This window comes from Pholcus phalangioides, unplaced genomic scaffold, assembly GCF_987345545.1.
Source record: "Pholcus phalangioides strain wild (caught in Gottingen) unplaced genomic scaffold, Ppha-v1.0 ptg000018l_1, whole genome shotgun sequence".
Classification (NCBI taxonomy): Eukaryota; Metazoa; Arthropoda; class Arachnida; order Araneae; family Pholcidae; genus Pholcus; species Pholcus phalangioides.
In genome coordinates this window covers 10,100,016-10,110,233 of record NW_028301611.1, presented here as the reverse complement: position 1 = coordinate 10,110,233, position 10,218 = coordinate 10,100,016, and the positions used below count along the sequence as shown (strand labels likewise).

The window sequence follows — 10,218 nt, the reverse complement described above, 5'->3', positions numbered from 1 at the left end:
GTTCATTCATTCATTTGAGGTGACACCAATTGTACCTGCCCATAGAAGAAATTCAATTAAATGACAGATACTGATAGTTGAAGGAACTTGTGGGACTCAACTCCGTCCTTCAATTAAACTATACAAATAATCATCCCATGAATGATTTCTATTGAAAGTCATTTCGATCGCGCGTCCTAAAGATGACAGTCCGTACTTTTTTTTGTTAATTCTTTCGTAGAAATCTTAATTAAAAAATATACCGTTGATAGTTCTCATTGGTCGGAGAGTAATCAATGAGCCAAAAAAAACAGAGAAAATTATTTTTAAAAAATGGACGCATAGACACAGAAATGTATATACAGCCGTTGTATTTTCTACGCAGAAAACCATCGACCTCAAAAAAGTAGTTATTTCGAAATCATTACTTCAAAACCAAAGCGTAATTTTTGTGGAACCTAGAGACCAACTTATCAGCCCCCATTATCCTTTTGCGTTGAATTTCGAAAGTTACCACATTTCGGTTATCATCCCTTAAACTTTTAAATTTGACGCCAAACGGCAAAGCTTGGGCTCTTCGACAATTTAAATCGCCAATCTTGAAGCAAACTGCGATTCGCTCCAGGCGTTCCAGTATCATTTTTGCAGCGAGTCCCGAACGATGATGATGACCAATGAAACGATGTTGCGCCAGAAAGTCCAGTTCCGTAATAAACGCCAAGGTAACTTTCATAATTTTAGGGGCAACAATTTCCGTAAAGTACACAATGAAGAATTTAGGACAAGGAAAGGATTGCCCTTGCAGCTGGCTTCGATTGCTGTCGGAGTGTTTGATTTCGGAAGTGGTTTTAAAAAGAACTTTCGTAGGATATTCCTCGTGATCTTGAGTGCAATTGTTTACTGCTCGGATCTGATCACGCAGGTTATGACTCAACCAGATAACTTCAAGCCAGGTTTTATCTTCTTTACGCAAATACCAATGATCACCACTCTCTGGTACGCCATCATCGTAAGAAGCACGCAAATGCGCCAACTCTTACAAAACATATTCCTCGCTGAGAGACAGATGCGTTTTTCTAAGAAGTCAGAACGAGGAATACGTTTCGTTTTATTCGGTTTGATCCTGATCCCGATATTTTATCCCGTATTGGCTCTGGCGATGATCTACGGATTTGGCCAATTAACGTTTCCAGTGGAGGGCTTGGATTTCCAACGAAATGCATTGACATCCTTCGTATTAGTCTTGACAGCTCTGCTATCGCTTAGTCTGACTCATTTAGTGTTCCCCAATAGTTTTTGCATTTATTATATCACTGTGTGCCACGAGAGTAGGAAACTGATTGGTTATTTTCGCGTGCAACTTCGTAACATGGATGTAGATGTGCAAGGACTGTTTGATAGATACCAAATAGTGTGCAAAGTTCTGGATGAAGCCGAGAGTGTCCTCAACTACCCTGTTATGCTTTTTACCGTGAAAGTATTTGGTTTGATATTCTTCACGATATATGTACTGTTCGGCCTGGGAAAAGTCTGCTATCATGAATTGTCGTGTTCGATGTATTACATGTACTTCTTTTCCAACATCTTCTCGTACTTCTCGCTGACGTGGACAGCGGCGGAGTTCCACGGAGAAAGCGTCAAGTTGAAATCCGAAATTCGCGGCCATTTCGCCAAGAAGGGTCACGAGAACTTGACCAAGGGCGAAAACTTTTTCATCGAGAGCATCGAGAAACGAGATTTTTCTTACACTGGTTGCAAAATTTTCCGTTTCACTAAAAACTTCATTGTTGCTTCGATTGGGACGATGATGACTTATTCGCTTCTGTTCTTGCAACTCGGACAGCAATCGTGTGCATCGCCACAAAACAAAACTTACAAGCAGTAGTGACAATACTTTAGTATTAGGTGTTAGGCTCTCAACCTGTGGTACGTGAGGGGCTCTTCGGCCCCTCATTCTTTTCCTCAAGCTCACTATTCACTAGCTTCATTTCTCATATTGGCAGTTTTTCGACCATATTAGCAGTTGTTGGCAATTTTACTTTTAAGTTTGACATCGTTTTTGGCAATAATTGGCAATTTTTCGGCGATATTAGCAATAATTGGTGATTTATATTTTATTTTATCAATTGGCATCATTTTGGACAACGATTAGTGATTTCCCGTGATTTCCTCGAGGACATATGTTCAGCCTATTTATAACAGCATATTTTTAGGTTTTTACGGAATATTTCTAGTTTTTTTTTTAGAGCATAAATGCATTTTTTGTAGAGCAATATTCTGTCGGTTTTAAGGTCATGAAAATCCTAGCCCTACTCATAAGTATGTCCACTGTTAAGTTAGTATTCTATGCATTTTTAGAGATACGCAAGGTCTTGGAAATCTCGAAGAGTATGCGCGTCTTTCACGCATTTCTCAAGGGTATGCATACACACGCCTTCCAGGCATTTCTGGAAATTCCCAAATCTCATAAGTACGTAAGAAAGTATATTTTCTAAACATTTTTAGGAAGATGAGAATATAAGTACCGTAATTCGGGACTACTTTGCACCTACAGGGATATCTCTGCACCAATCCTGAAAAAAGATTCAACGCGACCTAGTGGATATTCTAATAAATATTTCCAAGAAATTTCAATTTCACCCAATAGAAGGCACTATTGATCAACTACAGAAACATGTTTTTAGCTTTTTGATTTGACCAGTAATTGTAGAGTTATAGCGCTTTAAAAATTGGTTAGGCCTACGTCACTTCATAATTCTGCCAAATTCCCCGAGCTTACATCAAACGTATAATTTAGCGTTTTCGAAGATAGCAATACTGTAACTCTATAACCTAATGCCGATACACTATGAAAGTTTGATAAAAGATCTCTTACAAAATTAAAAAAAAAAATCAACCAAAAAGCCTGTTGGTTAAATTCGCTCAAATGTAACCGATACGGTTGCATTTTTCAAGTTTTATAAAAGATCTTTTATTAAACTTTTATAGTGTAATCCCGGCCTACAACACAATTGACAGGATTAACACAATAAGCTTGTTGAATGAAATCGATCACAGTTATAAGTTGTCACAATGAGGTTCCAATAAATAAAGTTTAAAATTTTTGCAGCAGCTCATTTATGTTACGAGTGTGCATAAAACAATATTCAAAACCATATTTAGAAAAACAAACAGTAAAGAGGTGACTATCATTTTGAAAATTGAAAGCTGGGGGTGGGGAAATGGCATGATTTTCGGGGGAAAAACTAGGAAACGAAATATATGTGTGTTACTTCCAAAGCCCGAAATTGGCGACGGGGCCGGCCAACTCATGAAGTTGCCGGAGATCCCTAGCCAAAGTCCGATAACAAAAGACGTGATTCGGGATCATCGTCAAGTTGGCGTATTTCTTCGTGATAATTATGTCCACGTTAGTTATGGCAACCCATCAAACCGTAGTCACGATGCGGTAACAGTTTTTTCTCTCCAAAAATTTAACACAAAAAACTATATGTTTATATAATTATTTTTATAGTTTTTCTCTCAATTTCACGTTTTTTTCCCTCTCGTCACTTAGAGCTAATCCAATACAGCTGCTATAATATAGACATGTATTACACGTTGGCGATTAAAAAATGTATTTGGGTCCTACCGAGCCGTCTTACATCAGCACGTCGAGCTTTGGCCAGGGATCTCCGGCCGCTTCGAGAAATGGCCGGCCAAAGTCCGAACAATTTTTGCAATTCGAACTTCGGCCAATTCGGGAAGTGGCTTTGTCAGTAACATATGAACATCTCAAAGGGGCAACAAAATTAGTAGTGTCTAGGACGGCGAGAGCCTGGAGTCCGTCTCTGCTAAGAGGTAGCCCGAGGCAACAGCCCCTTCCCACCTTGTAAATACGCCCCCGAATGAAACTTCATTTGGAAAAATGATCAAGTTCTGCAGGAATCATGTTGGCTGGAAAAATTTTTGAAGTCCTCAAAAATCTTTCTTGTGAAAAAGGAGTAAAGTAAATTGATTACCATTTCTCAGCGCGACAAAAATCAATTGCAGTCACAAAGAAATGAAAAGTCATCGTTGCAACGTGTACAATCGGTACGAAAATGTGACTCGATGAATGATCAATAGTAAAAAATCCGAAACCACTGATTATTTTGAATATGTCAATTCATAAACTAATTAGTTTGATTAAAAGTTTCTGATTGAATCGTTGTTAATATTTTACTGTTTCCACCAGTCGTCAAGCTACCATTTTCGCATTTTCCATTGAAGCTTTTTACGTGCAACGGAAAAAGATATTTCTCTGTTTTATTGCCCAACATGTGATCTAATTCTGAGTGATCTAATTTGATATAAAGACAAGTTAAAAAAAAAAAAACGAGTGCCCAGTAAAAACACTATATATGTGTGTGCGCGCGCGCACCTTCCCTCAAAATATTTCACTTAACAGTGAGGGAGATAAAATTACCACATTTTGGCAAAATGTTTACCTCGGGTACCTCATCTGGCCACCCTCAGGCCCGTCATTTGAATAGGCCTGGCTTTTGAAAGTACACTACAAATGGTATATATATAAATACAAATATATTACAAATATATATATATATATACATACCTTGAGTACATGTTCTTTGCCCCCCCCCCCCGGAAAAAGTTGAAATGACGGCCCTGGGGCCACCCTAGCCCTACTACAAAACCACACTTACGCCTCGTCTATAATCCTCAGCGGAACTTCTAACGAATTCGTACACGTAGGAATGGGAGTATATACGTGTTGTAAACCACCTAGCCCTAACCATGATCACCGTTTCGTGGAAAAAAACAGGACAGTTCCAGTTTTTTGTTTGAGCCGGATGATGTTCCGGCTTGCAGTTGCAGGTGCATTCAGCCATTCATTGGAGATTATTTTTGCGCCGATCTGTGATGTCCCGTATTTTTTCGTACACAGCATTCCACATTCCCATATTTATCTCGATGGAATATGGCCACTCTAGAGAATTTGTGAATTAGATCAGATCCCTTTTAATGAAGAATGGTAGACTGAACTTTACTGAGAAAAAAAAAACTATTATCAAGCGATAGCCAGCTATTTCAAAGACATTAGTTGCAAATCAATTATTTTGTAAAAGCGGTCGTTTCGAATGGTTTCTCAGCCTTTAAAAAACATTTCCTTGTTATGGGATTTGTTTACATGAGTAACACCCAACGATCAACCGTTAAATATTGATTGGAAATATCATCAGATGAGAAAATAATCGTATCGAGTCGAAGGAATGAGTATCTTCCAAGCTGGAGAAAGACCAATAACACTTCACGAAGCTTGCGAGATGAGGCTCCTGCTGTTCGGCAGTATCGATAGAACATTCGATCACGCGTGGTTGAGACAAGGATTGCGCTTCTCAACTACAAAACCGCTATATAGGCTGCAACAGATGCGTGGAGGACCTTGCGGGGTGATCTCTGCCGTACAGGCATTCGTCATGTACGACATGCTTTTCAGCGAGAATATGATAGTAGGAGAACTTGAAGATTTGAGACCGAACCCAAGGAAGAGAAGGGAAGCACTCGCGCGAGCCATGGTCAGCATCCTCACGGCAAACTCTAAATACGGAAGGACGGTCATGGTATGGAGAGGGAAGTCGGTCGTTTTTGGTGACGGAGTGCTGCCGGAGCTCAAGAGAGACAACAACATCGAATACCTGAACGTGAGGTCCTTCACAAACAAGGAAGACCTCGAGAACTTTTTACTTCGTCACGTCGACCATTATATGGATGATTCGAGCGGAGGTGTCACTACTTTCTTGTACTCGGTCCTCCTCACTAAAGGCGTAGAGAATATTTATAAGGAGATGGACAATAGAGAGGACAGCCTCGTTGGCATCGAGGATGGATTCTGCACTCAGGAATTGGTGAATCTGCTTCTCGTCGGACGAGGAGTTTCAAATGTCTTCGACGGTAACCAGATGTTGGATGACGGCGTGACGCTCTGCAAAGGAATCCCACGTCAGGGCAAGATCGGTCTCTTGTCCGTGTACGACAATGTGTTGAAGAACGGATCCTTCTACAAGAGCCCTAGGTACCCGATATGGGTCGTGAACACCGTCAATCACTATTCGACCCTATTCGGAAGGTCGATGGACGCGCTGGTGACCGATGGAATTTTTAATCTGTTTTACATTGACAGCATGAGTAGGCGAAACCGCGAAGTACAATTAAGTGTAAATCCGATAGGTGGAACGAACAAAAGCAGCAGTAACAGCAGCGGCAACAGCCACAGTAGTAATGATTACAGCAGCGGCAGTAACTACAGCCAAAGTGGTAGTGATTACAGCAGCAGCAGTAGCTGCACCCAAAGTGGTAATGATTACGGCAGCAGCAGTAGCTGCAGTCAAAGTAGTAATGATTACAGCAGCAGCGGTAACAGCCGCTGCAGTGATTGTAGCAGCAGACGTGGCAACCACAGCAATAATTATAGTCGCAGCGGCAACAGCGGCAGCGTTAATCATAAAAAGGAATGCAGTAGTAGCTGTAGTAACAACAATAACCACAGAAACGAACGGGATAGCAGAAGCAGCAGCAGCAGTAGCGACAGCGAAGCTCAGGGTTATTATGCGGACATTCTGAGCTGCGTCTTGACTAGATGGCCGAATGCTACAGTGAAATTCCGTGAGATCTGAAACGAAACATTTCTAACATTTCTTAAATCAAGAGCCCTAGCTAAAAATAAATTCGTTTTTATTTTTAAGACCTCTTGCATCTTAGATTATAATGGGTTGCATAATTATACAGGGTACATAGCCAAGTCCTCTTGCCGACTTGTGCCTCTTGGCCGAATTACTGGCGAACCGTTGATCCTAGAGGCATACTTCTAATTAGAAAAGGTATACGACTAACGTGCAGACCTGAGATACGCCATTTATGTTGCAAGTTTTGTGTAGTTGTTAAAATGAAAAAAAAAATTTTTTTTCATACGGACACCTTGTCCTCTTAATTCCCAATAAGAAAGTTGCTGTCCTTTCTCTTTTCTGAGCAAAATAAAATAATTCCACGACTTGCAAACTGTTTCCGGACCGTCTCCTAGCAAACCGTCTCCTAGACCATGGCCTAATAACCCGGAAACAGTTTGCAAGTCGTTTAACGCCGGCCATGAAAGCCTCAGACAATATTTCAAAATAATTCCACGTTTCTATAAGTGCAATATTCACTACTAAACCATACATGTATCTCGTCCATATTCCTCAGCGGAACCTCTAACGAATTGGTACACGTTGGAATGTGCGTGTACGTGTAGTGAAATCTGATGTGAAGTTTGTTTCGGTGTAATGCTTGTTATGTGTAGTGCTGCCATCAGTTTTTTCTAACTATGAGTGAAGTGTAATGATTGAATAATTGTATCGTTGTGTGTAGGCCTGTTGCTCTCTATGGCGAGACTTTTCAATGGAGGTGTGAAAAAAAAAAATTCTCTTTACAGAGGTGTTTACTAATAAAACTAGAAGTCGGAAACATGAATGATGAAAAAGTATGATTTCTTGCCAAATATGATAAACTGATAAGGCAGTTAATGCTTACGTCACTCCCTCACCAGCCAATCGTATCACTGTGACTTTTGGTAATTCGGCTTTTGGGAATAACGGCTCGTTATTTCTACGGATCCGGTTTTAAGGAAAAAGAATGCGTTCCACTTTCTGCAACGGATTTTCTTTCCCCCGCACAAAATTTCACTCTTATGTCGCTAAAGAAGTTTCACTTCAATAATTCGAGTTGGCTTTGTTTGAAATTTATGGAAAAGCGAGATTTTTTCCTTCTAAAAGTCTTGACGGGAAAAATTACGTAAAAATACGGGAATGCCTGAATAAATATAGGATGTATGGTCACGTAGACCCTTCAGGAAGTGATGTTGTCTCGTGGTCAAAGCCGTCGTAAGTGATTTTTCTTCCTGTGATGCACGTCCTAAACAAACAATTTTTTTCAAATTGATTGGCTGTTTCCTAACGGAACTCTGTGATAATTTGCTCGCCAAGATGCAAGTAGCCGCAGTGTATTTATATTTAATTTATGATTCGTACTATTAGGTACTCGTAGTCGAATAAAAAATGGCTCATTTGATACCGAAAAGTGATGGTTGCGATGAACCAAAGCCCACGGGCAAGAGGGTTGCCGTGAAGCTGATGTGCGAGAAATTCGAGAACCTCTCCTCGGATCAGATTCGGCGCAGTAACGTGGACCGCGAGAAGCTCACAGAACTTAGGCGCAGTAACGTGGACCGCGAGAAGCTCACAGAACTTAGGCGCAGTAACGTGGACCGCGAGAAGCTCACAGAACTCAGAAGTCGCGCCCGCAGTGAAATGATGGTGCCATCGACTCGAAATGGTGTTGAAGAGGATCCAGCTACGAGTAATCGGATGCCAATGAGACCTATCCGACGCAATAAACGCAATTCTGCATCTGACGTTCCCGACTCTGATGCGCCAACCAGTCTGTCTTCCCATAAAGAAGCAGTTTCCGTTCGTGATAGATTGAAGATGTTTGAAAAACCACCAAAGACGAGTAATGGTGCATCAGCTGCGATGAGTGATGGCCTCACAAACAACGTTAAAGAATTGGTTGCACCCGTCAAGCCTCCGAGGTCTATTCCAGTGACCCGCTCATTAAATGAGGATTCACCGAATAATAGCTCACCAACAGCCTCTAGTCCCCAGAAGAAGAATACATTCTCCCCGTTATCGTTACTGAATGTGCACCACATTATTTCGTCTAGTTCTAAAGATCAAAATGAAAAACAGTCGAAATCTTCATCGAAGATCACTCAAAACAAGCTTCCTAAAGTGACTGCGTTCAAAAGTTACATGAAAAATCTAAGTAGTACAGCGAATCAGATCTGTGATAAAGTCAAGACGAAATCGGGAAACGTCTTTGTAGATCTAACTCCCACAACTGTTAGTCCGCCTAAACGATATGGAACTCTAAAGCGGTCGCATAGTGAGGAACACATTTATGCTGAGCCTTCCGAATGTAGTCCTAAGAAGAAAGAGGCATCTGTTGTTCCTAGTGAAGGTCTGCATTATATGGTAAATATTTAAGGGAATTATTTTAAAATGTAAAGGATTCCAGTAGCCAGAAGTTTCGTTCAGAGGGCGAACCACATTCATTACGGGATGGACCAAAGTGCTGGAACAATAGATTTGGCCATCTTCTTCCCTTTTTTTGGTCATTTTTCCATATTTCGGGGGGGGGGGGAACCAAACCCTAAGTCCCCGTCCCCCATGGTCTTGTTTCACGTGTAAACATTATGAATAAATAAAATTTGGGATCCAATTTCCAGAACACAGAATATAATTTTCTCCTGTTGTGTCAAAACAACTATGATGCATTGACAGATACAAAGAGGGATGACCTCCACTTCCACTTAAAAAATTGTATTATTGGCATAAACAGCAAGAGACACAAAAGTATGTGTTTAGTGACTTTTTTTCTTTGGTGATAAAAGTGCCAGAAAACATGACAAGAAGTCACTAAGAGTGAAACAAACGCATGCTTTTGGACATCTTTTTTGCTAAAGAAAAAAAATTGTCAATGGCCAAAAAAGTGTAATACAATGGCTGTTGAAATGAAAAAGACTATGATAAAAATGAATGACAAAAACGGTAACAAAGTAAACAACTTCTTGGATTAAATAAGGGATCAAAGTTAAAAATAAAACATCCTAGACCAGATATGGGATTGAAAACAATAAACACTAGGATGCTCTCTTAAATAATACAACAGTCCCTCCTGATATATACGTAACTATGACTATTCTCTGGAATATAATCAAATATGTAGATGCTATCTTTTAAATAATTCCGTAAAACCTCTTCTAACAGCCATCCCAGGACAACGATAATCTCCGAACAACGGCCACATTTCGTTGGAACCTAACCATTCATTCCATTCAAAGCTGAAGATGTCTGCTTTTGCTCAGGAGCAGATCCAAAAGGAGGGAAAGGAAAGATCACCCCTCTTAAGAGCTGAATAATATGGGAAAATTTTCCTGTCCCATAAAATACAGAATGATTCAACGAACTTACAGAATTCTCCCCTCCCAACATATCGTCCTGAATCCGCGCCTATAGGGGCATGGGCATCAAAAGTAAAGCCAACTGATCTAATGTATTTGCATATACAGTCAAATCCCTTTATAGCGAACGCCAAGAGACCGGTGGAATCACTTCGTTAAAACAAAATTTCATTATAATGGAATCCCAGGTAACCTAGCATTGT

General features: G+C 40.4%; 1 protein-coding gene across 1 annotated transcript in view; it reads left to right on the top strand.

The window, feature by feature from the left end:
* Positions 1–7,880: 7,880 nt before the first annotated feature.
* LOC149071706 (DENN domain-containing protein 2A-like) overlaps positions 7,881–10,218 on the top strand; it is a 39,161-nt gene continuing 36,823 nt past the window's right edge. The window contains exon 1 of the mRNA XM_089247683.1: positions 7,881–9,026. Coding sequence (XP_089103809.1) covers positions 8,052–9,026 — 975 coding nt within the window. The 5' untranslated portion in view covers positions 7,881–8,051. The remainder of the gene's footprint in view (positions 9,027–10,218) is intronic.